At 44.4% G+C, this 21527-nt stretch overlaps 1 protein-coding gene across 1 annotated transcript; it reads right to left on the bottom strand.

The window, feature by feature from the left end:
* Positions 1-2009: 2009 nt before the first annotated feature.
* Positions 2010-12857, bottom strand: KLK9 (kallikrein related peptidase 9). Its single transcript, XM_043998180.1, has 5 exons — positions 12812-12857; positions 12411-12567; positions 3497-3762; positions 2696-2832; positions 2010-2168 (listed from the first exon to the last, which is right to left on the bottom strand). Exons 1-5 carry the CDS (start codon positions 12855-12857, stop codon positions 2010-2012), a joined length of 765 nt encoding a protein of 254 aa, XP_043854115.1.
* Positions 12858-21527: the final 8670 nt, after the last annotated feature.

Genomic DNA, 21527 nt, shown 5'->3' with positions numbered 1-21527 from the left:
TATCCAAGCACACACAGCAAATGGCAGAGCCAATGCCTCGTCTCTCCCCCTCTCCCCCTTCCTCGCCCCCACACAGCTCTTCCTACTAGACCCTGCCGCCTCTGAACAGGAGGAGAAGGGGAAGACCTTCTCTGTTTGATACCTCTTCCTTCTCCCTTTGTTCCCCTCTACTTCCCCTGGGAAGACGGAGCACAGCTTGCGGGGGGGGGGGGGGAGGCACTGACTAGATGCTCATTTCCAGGAGGAATTGTTTCTTTTCTTTTCTTTTCTTTTCTTTTTGGTACCTGTATCCCAGTGCCTAGAACATAGATAGATGATAAATTGGTTAAAATGATGCTCGTTGGACTAGAACTCCTCCTCATTTCTCTCCATCCTTTTCTCAATAGTGTACTGATCAGGATACAGTGAACTTGGCGGGGGGGGGGGGCGGGAATCAGTCACAGTCTTGAGAGTAAGCTAGTTTGCGAGTTGGGAAGTTAGGTGGTGCAGTGGATCGAGTGCCAAGTGTAGCGTCAGGAAGATCTGGGTTTAAATCAAGCCTCAGTCACTCCCTAGCTGTGTGATCCTAAGCAAGTCATTTAACCCTATTTGCCTGTTTCCTCATCTTACAGATGTATGAGCTGGAAAAAAGAAATAGCAAACCAGTTTGGTATCTCTGCCAAGAAAATCCCAAATGGAATCATGAAGAGTAGGACTTGACTGAAATAACTGATGATACCGAGCTAGAGATCTGGGAGTTGGAAAGCAAGGAGCAGAAATGCATAAAGGAGTGGAATCTCTTGGGAATTTGACCATGGCAGGGAGGGGGAGGGGGAAACCCACAGGGAGTAGAGAACAAGCAGAATATTTCTTGTGAGGGATAAATTCACACTGATACAAAGTCTGACATTTGTAGTTCAAGAAATCTGCTTCACAAGTGCAAGACACGGTGAGGTGTGACCAGGTAATCAACAGTTTTTGAAAGACCTACAAGCTTTGTGAACCACAATGAGTCAAGAGGATGATGAGATTGCCAAAAACAGCTATCGCAATCTTGGGCCACGTTCAATTCAACTCAACAAGTATTTATTTAAATGCCCTCCCTGTGCCAAGCACCCTCTATGCCAGGCACTAGGTGGAGATTCGAAGTATCTCTTCACTATACATTGAAAGATGTAGTGTCCAGGAGCAGAGAAGCGTTGGTCCAGGTCATCTGGAGAGCCCTTTCCTCTTCCGGGACCCACATTTTAGGAAGAACATTCATAATCGGGAGAGAATCCAGAAGAGGGTGACTTGGAGTTCATGCCATATCAGGACTAATGCGAGAAATGTTCCTCCTAGGGAAGGGAAGACTCAAGCAGGTGTTAGAGAGATGCTAGCTGTCTTCAAGATTTGGAGGGGCTGTCACGGGGAAGGAGGAATGATTTTTTTTTTTCTCTTTACCCCAGAGGGAAGGACCAGGAGCAAAGTAGAAGGTGCAAAGAGGCACGTTTAGGTTTGATATCAGGAAAACGAGAGCTGCCCCAAAGTAGAATGGACTGTCCCGAAGCTTTGTTGAGTTTCTCCTTCCTGGAGATCCTTTGCAGAGGTCCTCTTGATCTGCGGACTCCTCTTCAGATTTGGGCTGGATAACAAAGTCACTCAACTTCTTTGTAACTGAAATTCTGAACCGGCTCCTCTTCTTTCCCCTCCCCCAAGATTCACATCTGAATGAAAAAACGGGTGGACCATTCTATTAGCGTTACTGTCCCTAAAAGGGGTAAGGTAAGAGGGGACAGTTCTCCGCCCACAACATGGAGTCCCCAAATTCTCCTTGGAGTCCCAAGGGGATAGTCCCAGAGGATCCTATATGTCAGTAGGGTCGGGGCTCCAAGGCTGGAGAGGGTGGGGTCAAAGATTAAGGGCGGAGTCGTGTTTATGACGTCACGGGGAGGGATTTCCTTGGTGGGCGGGATCACGAGAGAGGAGTCCCGGGAGAAGGCTAGACCTGGGGAAGTGGGGCGCAGTGGGCGGGGCCTAGAGCAATCCAATCATGTGGAGTTCTCCTTCATGGTCTTGTAGATCCAGTCTCTGTAGCGGCAGACGCTGGTGTAGACTGTAGGTCTCTTGGGTTTGGAACAGGGTTCGGCTCCCCCCGACACCACGCCCGCCAGGGCACCGTTACAGACCAGCGGGCCTCCGGAGTCTCCCTGTATCCCAGGTGGGGGGAGGGGGAGGAAAGGGAGACACAAAGAAAGAAAAGAGCAGGTCACGAAAGAGGCGTAAGGGGAGGGGACAGGGAGGTGGCCACATGGGGTTAGAAGGGCGGAGACAGAAGGAAAGGAGTAAACAGAAAGACAAAGCATGAGGCTTATGTGCTTTGCAGAGTCCACCACCCCATCCCTGTCCTCGAAGCCCACCCTAAGTGCCCATTTCCACAGCCCTTAACCGAAGCTCCGCACGGGGAACCAGGTGCTCCGCCTCCTCTCTAGGATTCGAGCTCCTCCCCAGCTCTTACAGCTCCCAGAAACTCAGGGGTCCTGAGCCCACGGGCCTGACCCCTCAGGAACCCGGGCATCCTGACCCCCAGTTCCTACCCCGCTCAGGGACCCCGGCATCCCGATCTCCCATCCCCTGCCTCCTGCAGGAGCTCATCTTGTACTCAAAACTCCTATCCCCCAGGGGTAGCTAGGGTCCTGATCCCGATCCCTTTGGAGACTAAGGGTCTAGGTCTCACCTGGCAGGAGCCTCGGCCTCCCTCCCAGATGCCAGCACAAATCATGTTGTTAGATATTCGGCCAGGGTAGGCTCTATGGCAGAGGCGGGGCTCCAGAACGCTGATGTTCGCACACTGAAGCGTAAGCGGGTATTCCACTGTGGGAGGACCGGGAAGAAGCGCTCAACAAAGAGGTGAGCAGAACACAAGAGGGCACCACCACCACCACCCCTGTGCTTATAGGGCTTCGTTGGCCCTCAGACATTCCCAGTATCTCCCCCATCAGAAGCTCCAGCCCTGCTCCCAAACCCAGCTCCATCCACATCCTCAAATTGCCATCTTTAACTCTAATCCCACCTCCGTTCCCATTTTATCTTTATAAAGCCATCTCCATTTACTAGCTGTGTGACCTTGGGCAAGTCACTCATTGCCCCGAGGGGAAAAAAACAAATTTAAAAAAAAATTAAATCCATCCCCAGCCTCTCTCTTCTTCATCGTTACTCCCAACTCCAGTCCCATCTGCAGACACCCCCCATCCCTTTCTTCTTTATGCCCCACTTCCATCCCCATCCTCATGCCTACCCCTCACCACCACCCTCATTTTCATCACCATCTCAATCCCATTTCCATTGTCATCCCCACTCTCATCTCCATCCCTATCTCTATCCTCTACCTTTATATCCATCTCCCTGTCTGTCCCTATCCTCATGCTGATACACATCTATCCCTCTGACCCTAATCCCATCCTCCTGTCTTCATCTTCTATCTTTCACTCTCTCCATCCTCCTCTGCATCTCAATGTTACCCCAGACCACGACCCACCATCAGGACTAGAGATGGCTCCCCAGCCGGAGATGAGACAGGGGGTGCCAGGTTTGACACACGTCTCACTGATGTTGAGGGGCTGCACAGCTGAACCCAACATGGCTGGTCTCTTCAGCCGGATCAGCATAAGGTCATTGTTGTGATCGTGGGCTCTTAGATCACTGTTGAAGCCTGGGTGGGGGAAGAAATCAGTGACACGGAACAGCTGCTCCGGACCTTCCCATTCCCACAAATGATGCTCTCCAAGCCGGACCCACAGGTACCTATGGGGAGAAGGGAGTATGATGGGAGGGAGCCACAGTAGGAGCCCAGACAAACATCTAGCCCTCTCTGGGCCTCTGCATTTTACTTCGGTCCATCACCAGTCTTATGTGAGCTTAAGCCACACCCTCTCATAGCCTCCAGGCTTGTCAAAGAGCTGTGTGTGACCCTGAACCAGTCAGATGCCTTCTGTGGCTCCCTCCCCCTTTCTTTCTCTTGTGCCACGGGATGAATCACCAGAGTTGTGTGACTTGGTACACCCACCACTCATGAGCTTAGGTGAATCAGATTCATAATATCAAACTGAAAGTATGCTCAGAGATCACTGAGCATCACTTGATAACTGAGGAAACTGAAGCCTTAAGAAAAATAGGATTGGGGGCAGCTAGGTGGCGCAGTGGGTAGAGTACCGGCCCTGGAGTCAGGAGTACTTGAGTTCAAATCCGGCCTCAGACACTTAACACTTACTAGCTGTGTGACCCTGGGCAAGTCACTTAACCCCAATTGCCTCACTTTAAAAAAAAAAAAAAAGGATTCACCTGCATCCCCTGCTGGGGTGGGAGCAAGAGGCTGGGGTTAGAGAACCAAGCTGGCCTGTGTGTTTCTCTCTGGTTTTTCTGGTTGGTCCTTTCACTGAGCAGGATCAGAGATAAATGTCAGCAGAACTGGAGCTCCTGACTCCCAGTTCCTGACTTTTCTACTGTATCCTATCATATCTCCATGGGAGACTAAATGAGAAAGGTAGCTTCCCCAAGCTTCCTTCCTTTGCTTGTATAATGGGATGGGTTCTGCATGGCTCTCGATACATTACTGGACTTCTCTGGGCTTCCGCTGTGTTATTTGATACCATAAGGAGGGTTCCCCAGGTACCCTGTGACTGCATAAATCATTCATTCCCTCGGGGCTTGAATTTCCCCCTAGAAACTAAGCATGAACTTGTGGTTTTAGACCAGTCTATACTCCATTCTGGTAGCTAGGTGGCGCCATAGTGCACAGAGTGCTGGACTGGAGTCAGGAAAACAACTTGATTTCAAATCTGGCCTCAGACACTTATTAGCTGTGTGATCCTGGTCAAGTCACAACCCTCTCAGTTTTCTCATCTGTAAAATGATCTGAAGAAGGAATTGGCAAACCACTCCAGTATCTTTGCCAAGAAGACCCCAAATGGGATCATGAAGAGTCAGAACAGTGTTCTGAGGCAAACAGGGTTAAGTGATTTGCCCAGGGTCACACAGCTAGTAAATGTCTGAGGCTGGATTTGAATTCAGATCTTCCTGACTCTAGAACTGTTATTCTCGCCACATTATGTGGAAATGATAAGATATAGGAATGCTTAAAGGGTAAGATAATGGCAGAACTTTTTATGTGAAGGACTTTTTATTTCATCTCAGAGGTAATAGGAAGCCACTGGAGTTTATGAAATATGGGCTGGGGGTGGAGGTGGTCCTATCTGCAATTTAGGAAGATTAATTTGACAGCTGAATGGAGGCTAGACTGGAATGGGGAGATTTGAAGCATTAGCAGGTTGTTGCAACAGTCCAGTCATAAAGTGATGAGGGCCTGCACCAAGGTGGTGGCGTGTCAGAGGAAAGAGGAAGCATATTAAAGATGTTATAAAGATAAAATCAACAGGATTTGTAAACAGATTAGCTATAGGTGGGGGGAGGGAGGGGGAGAGAGAGGAATAGAGATGACACCTAGGTTGCAAGCCTGGGTGAGTGGGTGGATAGTTTTGCCCTCAACACTAGCCTAGGATAGTCAGTGGGCCATCTCCAGCCTTTATAGTGGACCCTGGTCTAGAGCAGCATCAAGAAAGAGGGGAGGATGGAGATGTAGATGGACAAATAGAGGATGGAAATTGAGATGGGAATAGCGTCAGAAGGAAGGGTTGGGGGTAAACACAGAGGGGCATTGATGTGAAGATAGAAGATGGAAATAGAAATGGTGGGTAAAAGGGAATCTAGAAAGAGAGAGAGTTTAAGGGGCTGAGATAATGAGTTCAGACCATGTTGAGTTTACGATATCTCTGGGATAGAGGCAGGTGGGTGGCGCAGTGATTCAAGTGGACCTGAGTTCAAATCTGACCTCAGACACTTAATACTTACTAGCTGTGTGACCCTGGGCAAGTCACTTAACCCTCATTGCCCCACAGGCAAAAAAACAAAAAACAATACAAATTTGGTCTCAGACACTTGATACTTACTAGCTGTATGACCTTGAACAAGTCAGTTAACCCTCATTGCCCCACCAAACAAACAAAAAAACAAACAAAAAGAGATCATCCATAACTTTGGATGGAATCTTTTATGCTAAATGGCATTGGAAGCCAGGGTGTAGAAAATGAAAAATAGAAGCAGGGAAGTGAAAGCATTAATTCTAGACAGCCATCTCAAGGAGTTCAGCCACAAAAGGTACAAGAGATATGGGATGATGGTGGGGATGAACAGACCAAGTGAGACTTTTTGAAGGTGGGGGAGACTTGGGCATGTCTGTAGGTAATAGGGAAGCAGCCAGGAGACAGAGAGATGGATGATAAATCAAAGGATAAGGATAAGGGAGGCAGCAATCTGTTGCAAAAGTTAAGGTGGAGGGGCAGCTAGGTAGTGCAGTGGATAAAGCACCAGCCCTGGAGTCAGGAGAACCTGAGTTCAAATCAAGCCTCAGATGCTAGACACTTAGCTGTGTGACCCTGAGCAAGTCACTTAACCCCAATTGCCTCACAAAAAATAAAGTTAAGGTGGAATGAGATCACTTGTATAGGGGGAGAGATTTGGTAAAGAGAGGGTATCTCTAAGGAACCTGACTCTGAACCTTAGCTCCCAGGCTTCTCAGCTCCTTAATCCTCTCATTGACTTAGGTCTCTCAAATCCCAAACCCTCTTGGCCCCTGCCCATCCTATTCCCTATTGCTCCAAACTTTAAGTCAGTTCCTAGTCTGTATTTTCTCTCATGCCCCCTGTTTCCAAAGATTCAATGTCCTCCTTTCATCCCCCCCTCCCATGGGCTCTGACCATTCTAAATTCTTCAATCTGATCATTCTAGGTTCTTCAATCTGACCATTCTAGGATCTTCAGTCTGACCATTCTAGGTTTTCAGAGAATTGGTCTTTAATTCCATAAGAAAAGATCTTTGGGCAGGTTCTCTGGGCCTCTGTTTTCTCTCCAAGCATCATTGAGAAAAACCTGGGCTCTTCCTTACTTTAAGTCACACAACTCTCAGCCTCCATTCAATCCACTGGAATGATAGGGTGAGAGCACTTAACATACCATATGATATCATTCAAAGACCTTTGTTTTCCCTTCTGTGCAATGTGGGGAATCTCAAATGCTGTATGAGGGTTGACAAATCCCCCAAACTCTATTAGCCTCCAACTCTAATCTGAGCCTTCCAATTCAAGAGAGAGCAGTTAAGAAAGTCAAGGGCCAGCACTCCTCAAATCCCAGAAATATGGAGGGGACCTTAGAGGTCTCCTTTATTTCTCAGAGGCCCAGAGGTCAGAAAGAGGTCCCCGGAGGTCCCCCACTCACCAAGTGGTGGTGCTCGGATCAGAAACCCAGTCCTGATTCCAAATCTAAGACTCTTCCTCCGTAGCATCTCAGGAGGGTTATGTTCAGATCTGGGAGCTGCATTTTAGAAAGGAAACCAACATACTAGAGAGTTTCCAGAGGAGAACAACCAGGTTTGGGAAGGACCTGAAGTCCATGACAGATGAAGAGAGGTTGAAGGAGTGGTCACCATGGAGAAGAAAAGACTTAGGGCAAATTGGAGAGTTTTCTTCAGGTATCCAAAGGGCTGTGGAATAGACTTCTTCTAAGTGGCCTCATCAGGTATAAGCAGAAAGGGAGGACTGGGTGGAAAGGCAGATTTATGCTTGAGGTAAGCAAACATCTCCTGGGGATCTGGAGCATCTCAAAGACAAAAGGCTTCCTGCAAGAGACTGGTCTACCTCCTGGAAGGCCCTCAAAGAAAGATGGGATAACTGCTCCTGGGCAAGTTTGGAAAAAGGCTTCCTGTTTAGGAAGGGGTTTTATTATCAAACTCTGAGTTTGATAATAAAAATAGGGGTAGCTAGGTGACATAGTGGATAGAGTACTGGCCCTGGATTCAGGAGGACCTGAGTTCAAATCTGACCTCAGACACTTGACACTTACTAGCTGTGTGACTCTGGGTAAGTCACTTAACTCTCATTGCCCCACCAAAAAAAAAAAAAAAGATGATAATGAAAATAACAGTAATGATGGAAAACAGTAGAATAAGTTTAATAACTATAATAGCTGTTAATGATATGACGCTTCAAGATTCACATATATTATCTCATCTGATACTCACGACAACCCTGAGAAGTAGACTACAAATGTATTCTGTTTTAAGAATGGAGAAACCGAGGCTTTGAGACATTAAGTGTCACATAGCTAATAAGTGCCCATGGTAGCCTTTGAACCCAGATCTCTCTCAAGCCTGTACTGCCTGTCAAGCAAGGATATCCTTGAGTCTCAGAATTTTATTTAGAACTAGAAGGGGCCTTAGAGAGTATTACTCTTTTCAATTAATAGATGAAAGCCACTGGAATGATAGGGTGGCCTAGGCCCCAAGGTGGCACATGACTAGCATGAGGTCATACAGGAGGTAAATTGTGAAGGTGTGATTTGAACTCAGGTTCTCAGACTCAAATCCAGTGTTCTTTCCCTGGACCACAATCTTACAGGGAATTATGTTCAGTGGCCCCTGCTGAGTACCTCAAATGAAAACGATTATTGCATCCTTTCCCTTGCAGCCTGTGTGACCTCCACAAGTACACAGTGGATCCCAGTTCTCTCATCTCTATGTTTTGTTTTTGTTTTGGGGGCTGGGCAATAAGGGTTAAGTGACTTGCCCAGGGTCACACAACTAGTAAGTGTCAAGTGTCTGAGGCTGGATTTGAACTCAGGTCCTGCTGAATCCAGGGCAAGTGCTTTATCCACTGAGCCACCTAGCTGCCCCTGTTCTCTCATCTCTAACATAAGAGGTTTGGATTAAATAGTCCCTAAGGTTCCCCTCACCCTCTGACATTTTCTGGCTTTCTGAATCCCTTCTCTGCCCTGCCAGATATGGAAACTCTAAAGGGAGATTAGTCCTTCTCCGGAGCTGACATCTCCCTTTCACCCATCTCTCTCCTAATGCTCTGAATTTTCTTCTCTGGAAGGAGGAAACACAGAACACATCTCTCTTTCCCCTCTGGGAGATACAAAAAAAGGGAAGAAGTATAGGAAGGGCCTCTGGGAACAAACAGAAAACAATTCAATCACTCTTCCCATAACAGCTCTTCCAGCTGTCTCCCCTTACCATCTCCCCTTGATTCCCCTCAGTTTTCTGTTCTCTAAACTGAGCACCTCCAGTTTTATCTGTGTGTGTCTCCCCCTTTCTGCCTCCTCTGTCCCCATCTCTGTGGATCTTCTTTTCTTTCTCTATACTTTTCTTTCTGCCCTCATCTCCATCTCTATCTTCTATCTGTTTCTGTCTTATCAATCTCCTCTCTATCTCCATTTTTTTCCTTTCTCTGACTGTCTCCCTGTCTCCCTCTCTATTTGCCTCTATCTCTCTTCCTCTCCATCTCCCTCACTGTAGCTCTGCTCCCACCTCTTTCTGCTTCTATCTTTTCAATCTCTATTTTCCCAGATCCCACAACCCTAGTTCCTCTTTGTGGACTTTTGTTCAACCCTCCCTCCTTTCTGTGATATGTCACCTGGGCCTTCTCCACCTCATTCTGTGCCCAGGGAATGTGTGGGCTGGAGGGGACCCCACCCACCAAAAATAATCACCCTATCTCAACAGGTCTGGTGACTCTGTAGGGGAGTGGCCCCATGGAGGGGAGTGTGGAAAGTCCCCAGCTCTGGTGGTGCTGCTCACCCCTGGCTAACCCTCAGCATCCAGGACTTGCTAGAGTCTAACCTCAAACTCTTGCTTCAGTAACAAAATTTCTGAGCCTGAAGGGATATCAGGAACCATCTAGGCCAATGCACTAGGGTACAGAAATCCCCTCTACAACAGATGGGATAAATGCTCATCCAGGCTCCACATAAAGACTTCCAATAACAGGGAACTCAGTACCTCCTAAGGCAACCTTCCACCCATAAGAAATCTTCCTCCACAGTGACCTCTCCCTACTGCCACCGTGCCCGTATCGTGTCCTCTGTGGCCAAGGAAAAACACTACTCCTTGTTCCCTTGGCCAGCCCCTCAAATATTTGGAGACTTCCCCCTCTGTTGGCCCCAGTCTTCTCTTCTCCAGGATAATTCTCAGTTTCTTCAATTGATTCCACCGGCCTACTCGTCCTTCCTAAATAACCCTCAATGGTCCTCCAGTCTGCCTAACTTGGTTACTCAAAGATCTGGTGAATCTAGTGATCTAAAGTGATCTAAAGGCTAATACCCCATTGGAGCGGCCTGAGGGCTAGGAAATGGAGGAAGAGGGAACCATGCTGTCTGTCTGTCATTCTGTCTCTCTTGTCTCTGTCTCTCCATCTCTCTCTGTTTCTCTCTGTCATTCTGTCTCTTGTCTCTGTCACTCTGTCACTCTGTCTCTCTGTCTCTTTACCTCTACCATTGAGCCTCCCTATCTATCCATCTTCTGGGTTATCCAATGCTTAGCACAGTGACTGACATATAGTAGGCACTTAATAAATGCTTATTGATTGACTGACTGGCTGATCTTCCATCCCTGCCTCAGGGTCCCTCAGGTCTTCTCTATTCCCTTAGGAAAGAGGCTCAAAAAAGAAAGAAAGAAAGAAAGGAAGAAAGAAAGAAAGAAAGAAAGAAAGAAAGAAAGAAAGAAAGAAAGAAAGAAAGAAAGAAAGAAAGAAAGAAAGAAAGAAAAGGAAAGAAAGAAAAGGAAAGAAAGAAAAGGAAAGAAAAAAAGAAAGAAAAGGAAAGAAAAAAAAAAGGAAAGAGGCTCAGCCCTTTGAACCTGGGCCTGGGACCCAGACAGCCAGCCGGGGACCCTTTGGTCAACTTTTTGAAGAGATGCAGGATGGGATTCCTTCAGAACATGCGGAATGGAAGGATGCTGGCTCCTTTGTCCCATAACTATCTGGCTCCCCACAGCCTCTTCCTCCTCACTGGGACTTACAAAAGGGTACTGCCCCCTCCCCTCCTTGGCTCTTTCCTCTCCAATCCAGTCAGTTTCTCCTACCAACACACCTGAATCTCTGCATTTTCTCAGGCCTCTTGCCTTTACCAGCTTCCTACACCTCCTGGATCTCCCCATAGCTTCCTTTTTCCTGGCTCAGAATCTCCATTTATTCCAGTCTCTCTTCCCTCTTTACAATGTAGCTTCTAATCTGCCTCTGTTCCTCAGCTTCCTCAAGACGTCGGATGTTTGCAGTCTCCCCAGTCTCCTTGCTCCACCTAAGCTCCTGAACTCCTGGGGTCTCTAAATCCCTGGCCTTTATTACCTGGTTTCCCTAGCCTCCCTGACTTCCCTGACCTCTCACCTGTCTAGGCTCCCTCCTCAAATGCCCCAAAGCCCCAGTCTCAGACTCCCTCAGCACCCCAGCCTCCTAGGTCTCTCCACCTCAGTATTTTCCAGCTTCTTCAGACTCTATAAGTCTCCCAGTTCCTCCAGACTCTGTACTCCCCGAGATCTTCAAATTCCCCACCTCCTCAGCCTCTACACCTTCCCATCTTCCTTATACTCATTAGACCCCATGGCCTTCATCTCACCCACAGTCAGGCACTTCCACCTGAGTCTTCCTGACCTCCCCATCTCCCTGCCTTCCTAGGGCCCCTGAATCCTCTGGTCCCAACCTCTCTGGCATCTTCTGCCTTCAGCCTCCACCAATTCAGCCCTCTGACTTTTCCATCCACCTTGGCCTCTCCTTATCTCTGCCCTCTAAGACCATCTAACCCCTCTTGCCTCTGTGTTTGAAGCTCCTCATACCCCAAGCCTGTGTGGCCTCCTTAGCCTTCACATACCTTTAGACTGTAAGCCTTCTCTCCCCAAGTCTCCTTCCCTTCCTGGCCTCCCTAAACTCTCCACATGAAGAACCAGAGGCTTTTAGAAATCATCCTGCCCACCTTCCTCAGTTGATAGCTTAAGATACTGAGGCCCACACAGTGTAAATGACTTGGCCAAGGTCACAGAGGAAATAAATGGGTTTGAATAGCCAGTGCTTTGCTTTCCAATCCCCAGTTTCTATCAGCCTCCCAGGTCTCTATAAGCTCCTCAAACTTCTATGCCTCCAAAGCTTCCCAAACTCTTCAAAGTCTGCAGACTCTCCAGACCCCGGTTCTTGACCTTACTTGGTGTCACAGACTCCTCAGGAAGTCTGGGAAAGTCTAGGGATCCCTTCCCAGAATCTTCTTTTTAAATGCATAAAATGAAATACCTAAAATTCCACTGGAAGTCAATCGTATTGAAATACATATGTAATTTTATATTTTTATCCAAATTCATGGGTTCTTTAAAATCTATCCATGCATCTGTGGACCCCAAGTTCTAACTCCCTGTATCTTTGGCCACCAAATGTCTTAGTTTCCTTAGTTCCAAGTTCTGTGACCTCTGTCCTCTCAAACTCCAAGATGTCTGGGATTTCCAGAGGCTGTTCCACTTTAAAAATTACCCAGGCACTCTTCCCTTCCTCCCTCCCAGCCTGACAAGAACCTGGGCCCACTCACGGTTTGCGGCAGTGGGCGGCAGTGAGTAGCCATCGGTCACTGAGCAGAGTGGCCCCACAGAAGAGACGAGTGAGGAAAAAGAGCCCAGCCTGCCAGGGCTGCGAGTTGGGGATGCATTCTTCTGCTCCGATGGTCCTTGTTTCTGTCCAACCCTGCCCTAGGGAGACAGAAGGCAGGTCCAAGGGGTCAGTGGAAATCTGATAGGTTAGACAATTATATTTGAGACAGACAGGGGTCCATTGACTTGGGGACAGGTAGGCAAACATACAAACTGACAGATGGACAGTTACACAGAGAGGCAAGAAGGCAGCGAGACAAGAGATTTCCAAGGACACAATTATATAGACCAAACAAACAAGAGACAGGTAGACAAAGAAGCAGAGAGACAAAAGAAACCTCACCTGCCCAAAGGAGCATCAACAGTGACATGCAGATGACCTGGTTCATAGTTCCAGGCTCCAGGAAGGAGAACCCACTAGAGTTGGCGTGAGTGGGAAAGACGAGGAGATCAGCCGTGAGGCCCAGATCTCTGGGTCCTTAGTCCTGCCCTCTCCCTGGATGCTTTATGAACTGGCTGGGGGCCATCTCCTCCCTCCTTCCTCCTCCTTCAATGATTAATCAGGTTGGGAAATTATCCTGAGGGGAGGGAGCCCCAGGGCCTGAGGGGAGGGGGAAGGCTTACCTCTGGGCTGAAGGGAAACAGCCTCCTAGCCTCAACCCCAGACTGGGGCTACAGTATTCAGGAATAGCTGGCTGCTTACTGGAAGGCCTAGTTGTACACACTGTGGGTTGGGACTTGGGTGTGTATATGTGAAGGGGCCAGGGCGTTCCTCAGTTCCTCAAGGGTAGGCAGGGATCCCCCACTCCTGCCACACCGGGTGGGGAAAGGGGACGGATTAGAGTGTATTTTCCTTCCCCTTGAGAAAGAGAAGGAAGGGTAAGAATAAAGAGAATCCAGTGGTTCCCTCAAATCTGAGTCAGGAACAGCAAGTTTATCCTGTATGGGATGTGAATGACCTGTGACCTCACAAGGACAGTGGGAGGGCCTAGTGGCAGCATGAACAAATTAGGGTCAGAGAAATTCCCTGAAGACACAGAAACTGGAAAAGGAAGAAGGAAAGACAGGGAAATAGTAGGGAAACAGGAACAGAAAGATAGACCTGGAGATTTTTTTTTTTTGGGGGGGGGAGGAGAGGGAAAGCTTAAATTCAAACTGAGACTCCCCTGCCAGCCCCTGAGGCCCTGGGAGCAGCTCTCAGAGGCAGAGGTACTTTGGCTCGAAACCAAGATTAAGAAACTGGGAGCCACTCCCCCAGCAGGATAAATGAGTGTATATCAAATGGGATGGGGAGAACAGAGAACCTCTCACATCTTCTCATCCCTCCTTACCTCTTCTCATCTCTGTCTTCATTTTTTTTCCATTTCCTTCTATCTTTCCCATATCATCACCTCTCCTCATTGCTGTCACGAGCTTAGCTCAGCATCCTGAGTTTGACTGGAAGAATTCAGATTTTTAAAAATGGTACAGCCTTTGGTGCTTATATCCTAACATGAAGGGTCTAGTGTGGATGCAAAAGAATTTGTTTGATATGAGGTAACAGAGTATCCTGAATCACAGAATTGAAAAGAACTTCAGTGTCAGTCTGAGGGTTTGGCCGTACCAAACCAGTAACTTCAACATATTCAGTAGATGGCCACTGTCTTTTTCATAGTCCTCTGGCATAAGGGAATCCCTTCTGAGAGGACAGAGGTTCCCCTTTTGAATTTTGCTTTCTAGGACTGAGCTCAGAGTGCCCAAGTCCCCACCAGGCATGTCACTGTCAAAAGGAAAAGTCCCTTTTGGGGGATCAGGTTTATATCTAAGGAAAGGCCCATGCTGACTGCTGCTCAAAGGGAGTGAAATCTAAGAACTGCTACAGTCTGTACCTCAGAAGGTTGAAAGAATGAGTTTGCAACTGCTATGGTAGGATTTGATTGACTCAATTTCTCCATTGTGCTATTTCCTTCTGAATGGGAAATTTTTCCCATTTCCTTAATTCTGAGCCTGGCTGATATCCCCATGAATAATGTGGAACTTTTCTGTATGATTGGCTATTCCAAAATAAAGGTTGGGGCAGCTAGTTGGTGCAGTGGATAGAGTACTGGCCCTGGATTCAGGAGGACCTGAGTTCAAATCCAGCCTCAGACACTTGACACTTACTAGCTGTGCCACCCTGAGCAAGTCACTTACCCCAATTGCCTTACCAAAAAAAAAAAAAAAAAGAATTTAAGAATTATACATTCATATATAAGATTAGGGACTTAAAGTATTTCATTCTTTCTGGATGAGTTGAGGATAATATAATCTCAAAGTGAGAATAGGACAATTAGAACAAAAATGTGATGTGGCAAAGATGTAAAAACTTTACATTTTGATGGAGTAGTAAACTTCAATCTGATAAAAAATAACAAAATTAGATTATTTTCTCTAAGATATATGTGGGTTATGTGATTGGCTTCATATGCATATATTAAGAACAATGACAAAAGAACAAGTATAGGGCATTGAGGTTTAAACAGGTTTTCACAACATGAACTAGTTATTGATATATCAATATAGTGGAATATTGTTGTGCTAGAAAAAAAATGACAAAAGGAATGGATTCAGAGAAACTTGGGAAGATTTATGAAGTGATGCAGAGTGAAGTGATCAGAAGCAGGAGAATGATTTATATGTTGACCAGAACATTTTAAAGAAAAACAACTTTGAAAGACAATGATTCAGGGGACAGCTAGGTGGTGTAGTGGATAAAGCACTGGCCCTGGATTCAGAAGGAACTGAGTTCAGATCTGACCTCAGACACTTGACACTTACTAGTTGTGTGACCCTGGACAAGTCACTTAACCCTGAATTCCCTGGGGGAAAGAAAAGAAAGAAAGAATGATTCATGCAACATGTGAAGCATGTTATCCACTTTCTAACCAAGAAGCAAGGGACTCGAAAGGCAGAAAAAGACCTATGTCTATGTCTTTGTCTTGTCTTTGTCTTCAGCATAACCAATATGTGGAGTCATTTGACTTAACTAAGAACTCTAATCATCACAATGACCATCCTTGATTCCAGAGAATTGTAAATGAAAACTGCTACCCACCTCCTGACAGACAACTAATGAATTCAAGAATAAGATATAATATTTTTGGACTTGGACAATATGTGAATTTGGTTTGCTGGAGTATGTATGCCTGTTGTACAAAGGTTTTGGGTTTTTATCATTTTTAAATTGGAGAGGGTGGGAGGGAGGGAGAAAAAAATAAATATTCAATTGAAAAATAAAAAACAATAAAAAAGGAAAAATCAAAGAGGCAAAAAAAGGTTTGTTTTCTTTTTCTTAGTAGATTGCTGTAATGACTGGAATGACACCACCTGCTGGAGAACTACTGTAGGAAAGCTCTGCCATGAAGAGAAGGCATCTGAGGGCAAGCCATGAGGCTTTTCTTTGGCATCAAGAAGTGATGTTTGCTGGTGGGAGGAAGAAGGGACGAGGCTGGCTCTCTTGCTTTCTTTCGCCAGGACTCTCGTGGACAGCGGAGCAGGAGAACTGTAGCTCCCCGAAATAGATAGATGAATGTAGGCCTTTTTCTCTCTCTTCACCAAATTCTCATTCTCCTTAATAAATGCTTAAAAGTCTAAACTGTTGGGGCAGCTAGGTGGCGCAGTGGATAGAGCACCGGCCCTGGATTCAGGAGTACCTGAGTTCAAATCTGGCCTCAGACACTTAACACTTACTAGCTATGTGACCCTGGGCAAGTCACTTAACCCCAACTGCCCTGCAAAAAAAAAAACAAAAAAAAAAAGTTGAGAACAATCTTTACATGTAATGGGAAAAAAATAAAATACTTTATTAAAAAAAAGTCTAAACTATTGCTAGAGCTTATAATTTATTGGCGACCACTCATTAGATATTTTAGACAGTATAGCTAGAATTTTAGTCCCTTACATTGGGGAAAATAAGGATCAAAGGAGGGATAGGAGCATAGCTTGGGTAGATGGGGCAATGATAATGGACAATAGAGAAAAGCAGAAGATGCTCAATTCCCACTTTCTTCTGTTTGCCAAGGAGAATGGTGGCTCCAATGGAACAGAACTACTGGTAGGGAGTTGCTACCCAAGGTAACTATCCTTGATGAGTTCAAGTCAGAAGGCCCAGATAAATTACATCCCAAGATATTGACAGAATTGGCACAGATGGTTACCAAGCCACTGTGAGTAATTTTTCAAAGGTCACAGAGAATTGGCAAGGGAACTCAGGACTTGAGAAGGACAGATATTGTCTTTATTTTCAAGAAATTAAATAGAATGGATTCCACAGAAGATAGGCCAGTGAGTTTGACTTCTATCCTAGACACAATTTTAAAGTATATTTTTTTAAAGGGTCACTTAATGAACAACTAGAAAAGGAAACAGCAATCACAAAAAGTCAGCATGGATTTATATATAAAAAAAAAAAAACAGGTCATATGACACTAACCTAACCTGCTTTTTAGAAAGGGTTACTATACTGGTAGATATAGTTTGTCTAAATTTTACCAAAATATTTGAGAAAGCATCTAATGCTATTGCTGAGGATAAGATTTGTGGGCTCTGTAATAAAATAATAAGGTAGATCCAGAATTAGTTGGCTGGCTTCACCTAAAGACTAGTTATTGGTTTGATGCTGACTTGTCTTGTTTGTGTTTCTTTAAAATTATTTTTATATCAACCTCATTTTCCAATGCAGTCCTCTCTCATGTCCTCCACAGTGAGTTTTAAAAAAGAAAGAGAAAAAAGGCAGTTTAGCAAATTTAACCAATACATCATGAGTCCTACAGCTTATATAATGTTTAAGACCTATAGCCTCTGAACAGAGAAAATGGTGTATAATTTTTAAAAATCTCTTCTTTAGGGCCCACCTTGAGCATTATAATTACACAACATTTAGCTCTAGTTGTTCTTTTCATTTATGTTGTGGTAGTCACTATATATGTCATTTTCATAGTTGTTTACCTTACTGCATCAGTTCATATAAATCTTCCTATGCTTCTCAGAAATTTTCATATCTATTCTTTTTTATGGTACAATAATGTCCCATTACATTCATGTACCACAATTTATTTAGATATTCTACAATAAGTGGAAATTTTTATTGTTTCCAGTTCTTTGTTACCACCTAAAGGTTTGAGGGGATATGGCACCTTTATTTTTATCATTGATCTACATAGGGGATACACCTAGCAGTAGAACCTCTTAACAAAAAGGATGTCATCATTTTGGTTTTGGCACAATTCTGAATTCTATTCCAAAATAATATTCAACAACCACAAGGTATTAGGTACCTATTCTGCCACATTTGTTCTTCCTATCTTTTTTTAATAAAGTATTTTATTTTTTTTCCTGTTACATGTAAAGATAGTTCTCGACTTTTGTTTATACAAGATTTCTAATTTCAGATTTTTTCTCCCTCCTTCCCCTCCCTCCCCTGTCCCATAGACAGCAGGTAATCTTATATAGGTTACATATATATATATATAATATTAAACATATTTCTGCATTAGTCATGTTATAAGAGAAAAATCAGAGCAATGATGAAAAACCTCAAAATAGAAAAACAAAACAACAGCACCAAAAACAAAAGAAATAGTATGGTTCATTCAGCATCTATACTCCGCAGTTCTTTTTTTTTTTCCTGGATTTGGAGATCCTCTTCTATCATGAGTTCCCTGGAACTCTTCTGTACCATTGCATTGGTGAGAAGAATCTAGTCCATCACAGTAGATCAACACACAATGTTGATGATACTGTGTACAATGTTCTTCTGGTTCTGCTCATCTCACTCATCATCATCCCCTATCTTTTGCTATATTGGCCAATTTGCTGAATATGACATGAAATCTTAAAACATTTTGATTTGCATTTCTGTTATTATTATTAGTGACCTAGAGTAACATTAAAATCAACTTGCAAGAAGGAATATGTCAGTCATCTTTGTGAAGCCATATGCTCTGTGAACTTTTTTCTTTCTTTTTTTTTTATGTGGGGCAATGAGGGTTAAGTGACTTGCCCAGGGTCACACAGCTAGTAAGTGTCATGTCTGAGGCCAGATTTGAACTCAGGTCCTCCTGAATCCAGGGCTGTTGTTTTATCCACTGTGCCACCAGCTGCCCCACTCTGTTAACTTTTTATCAGTGACTTAGACAAAAGCATAGTTGAGGTTCCTTCAGTACATTTTCATAGGATTCCAAGATGAGGGGTATAAGTAACATGTCAATGGCAGATTTTTATGTCTTCAAACAAAGCAATTTCCCACATGCAAGGTGCTGAATTCCTCATTAGGCAGCAATATATTGAGAAAGCTCTGAAGGGTTCAAGGAATGGGAAGTTCAATGTGAGTTAATAGTAATTATACTTAGGCAAAAGCTAACTAGTGTCAAATCTCATCTGATGTAAAGGGTTAAAGTCTGGCATCCACATTTAGGAAAAGCCTTGTTAAGCTGAAGAGTATCCAGAAAAAGGTGATCAGGGTGGCTCTGAGATCTTGCCACTTAAAATCTAGTCAAAGGGAAAGGGGGTGTTTAGCCTGAAGAAGAGAAGCATGGAGAGAACATGGAGTAGATATTCCACAAGGCAAAAGATACATACTTAAAACCAACAATAATATGACCAGTAAACCTGTCTTCACCTATCTGAAGGACTTTCATTTTGTCAAAGGGATGAAATTTTGGAGTTTTTTCCCCCCTCCTTTTGATTCCAGATATCAGAACTAGAAATAATGATTGAAATTTGAGAAAGACAAATTAAAGCTTGACTTGAGCTATCCAAAAGTGGAGAGGCTGCCAATGAGGAGGTGGTAGTAGTGGTATGTGGTGTTATTGGTAGTAGTAACACTAGTATTAGCAGTAGTAGTGATGGTGACAATGGACATAGCACAGATGGTAATTGTGATGGTGGGAGTTGTAGTTGTAGCAGAAGTTGAGGTAGCAAGAACTGACATTTATATAATGCTTTGAGGTTTGGAAGATGCTTTATATATATTATATCCTTTGAGACAATGCTTTAAGTACTCAAAACTCAACATGGTGTTACAGATATGATTTGAACAGTACAGAATACATACAGCAGGAACACCATTCACCTGTCTATGCCTTAATGCAGCAAAAAAGTGAATTTGATTAATTTATATTGAGCTTGTCATCCACTGGAACCTCCAGTTCTTTTTTCAAATGAACTGCTACCTTGTCATACCTAACTTGTGGGTTTAATTTTAAAGCCAAAAAAAGAATATTTTTCCTTGTTAAATTTCTTGCTATGAAATGTCCAATGTTCATCTCTCCCCTCATTTCTCTCCATCTCCTCTAATCTAGCCATCGCTCCTCATCTTTCTGCTCTTCCACTCTCCCCATCTTCTTCCAGCTCCATTCTTTCCACTTCTCCCCATTTATAGCCTCCCATCTCTCCTTATCTTTTACATATTCACTTCACTCCTAGATCCGCTGCTGACTCTTTACCCTTCTCCACCCCTTCACCAGAAGCCAACCTTGAATCCTCTGCCCTGAGGCTCACTCTCTTGATTGGTGAGAATCTATCCAGCTTAATTATTTCATGAAGGGTCCCCGGCAAAATCACTTCTTTCCTGGCTCCACTCCTTACTACCTGTACTTCTTCACCTCTGATCCAGCAATACCCTCCCCCTGTCCTTCACTTACATTTTATCCAAGTTTTGTTTCCAACCCCACCACTCATTAAAATGTAAGTATTTTAAGATTCCATATGTAAAGCTCTTTGCAAATTTTAAAGTGTGATATAACTCTAGTTGATATGTGGTAAATAGTACTAGGATTAATACTAGTATAGACTAGTCTTTTTAGCACAATACTTGGCACAAAGTATACACTAATATATGCTGTAGATAGATAGATAGATAGATAGATAGATAGATAGATAGATAGATAGATAGATAGATAGATAGATAGATAGATAGATAGATGGATGGAGGGAGGGATAGGGGATATATGTGTGTGTGTGTGTGAAAAAATTAATAATGGGGTTTTGGGGGGACCCAGGGACTCCCCCCCCACTCAGGGCATGGCTGATTTCCGAGGGACAGCCCAGAGTCAATAGAATGTTAACTCACCTGGGCGACCCCCTCCCAAGTCATGTTACTCAATGGACTTGAATGTTACTGGCCAATTAGCTAGGATCAATATGCAGTGACCCACCTCTACCTGAAAGAGGATAAAAATCCTTAGGGAGAGGGGGGTTGCTCTTCTTGTCTCTTCTCTCTCTCTCTCTCTCTCTCTCTCTCTCTCTCTCTCTCTCTCTCTCTCTCTCTCGACTGGGACTCTGGAGGATACAGCTACGGGTAGCCCCTTGCTCTCCTCTCTACCTAAACTCTAATTTGGAGCCATGTGCTCTTTCTCTTTATTAATATTTAATATGATCAATAAATGCATAATTCCAAAACTGGTGCAATAGCCTCTAATTTAAAAGTAGCAATATATTAGAAACCCCAGCTAAGTTCCCCAATAACTTAGAACAGAGACAGGTACCCCCAATAGATTTCAAACAACACATAGACACACATATATAAGTATATTATAGATATAATCCATAAATTATCTATCTATCCATTGTCTATTCATCTATCTATCAAGTGATCTATCATCTATCTAGCTATCAACTCTCTCCATCTCCATTCACTTTTTTTTTTTTTTTTGCTGGACAATGGGGGTTAAGTGACTTACCCAGGGTCACACAGCTAGTAAGTCAAGTGTCTGAGGCCGGATCTGAACTCAGGTCCTCCTGAATCCAGGACCGGCGCTTTATCCACTGGGCCACCTAGCCACCCTCCATTCACTTTCAATAGCTCCCTCCCCTCCTATCTCCTGCTTATCTCTCCCATCTCCCCTATCTCCCCCATCATTTCCTTATCATCATCTTTTTCTATCTATATCCATTTATTCTCTTCCACTTCTTCCTCAATTATATTCATCTCTCCCAATCTACTCATTTTTGTCCATCTCATCTTATGACATGCATTTCATGTATCATCTGACACAGTAGAAAGAGGTCTTGATTTGGGGTCAGAAAACCCATATTCAAAT

This window comes from Dromiciops gliroides, chromosome 3 (assembly GCF_019393635.1).
Source record: "Dromiciops gliroides isolate mDroGli1 chromosome 3, mDroGli1.pri, whole genome shotgun sequence".
NCBI classification, from domain to species: Eukaryota; Metazoa; Chordata; class Mammalia; order Microbiotheria; family Microbiotheriidae; genus Dromiciops; species Dromiciops gliroides.
Note: the sequence above shows the minus strand (reverse complement) of the source record. Positions and strands in the feature narration are given on the sequence as shown.

What these genes read in the sequence shown, in the direction of transcription:
- KLK9 (XM_043998180.1), bottom strand. Translation starts at nt 12,857, where the DNA reads ATGAACCAGGTCATCTGCATGTCACTGTTGATGCTCCTTTGGGCAG. An exon ending in GTTGATGCTCCTTTGGGCAG is followed by an intron (nt 12,568 to 12,811) that starts GTGAGGTTTCTT and finishes CTGTCTCCCTAG; the next exon opens with GGCAGGGTTGGACAGAAACA. An exon ending in AGCCATCTCTAGTCCTGATG is followed by an intron (nt 2,833 to 3,496) that starts GTGGGTCGTGGT and finishes GTCCTCCCACAG; the next exon opens with TGGAATACCCGCTTACGCTT.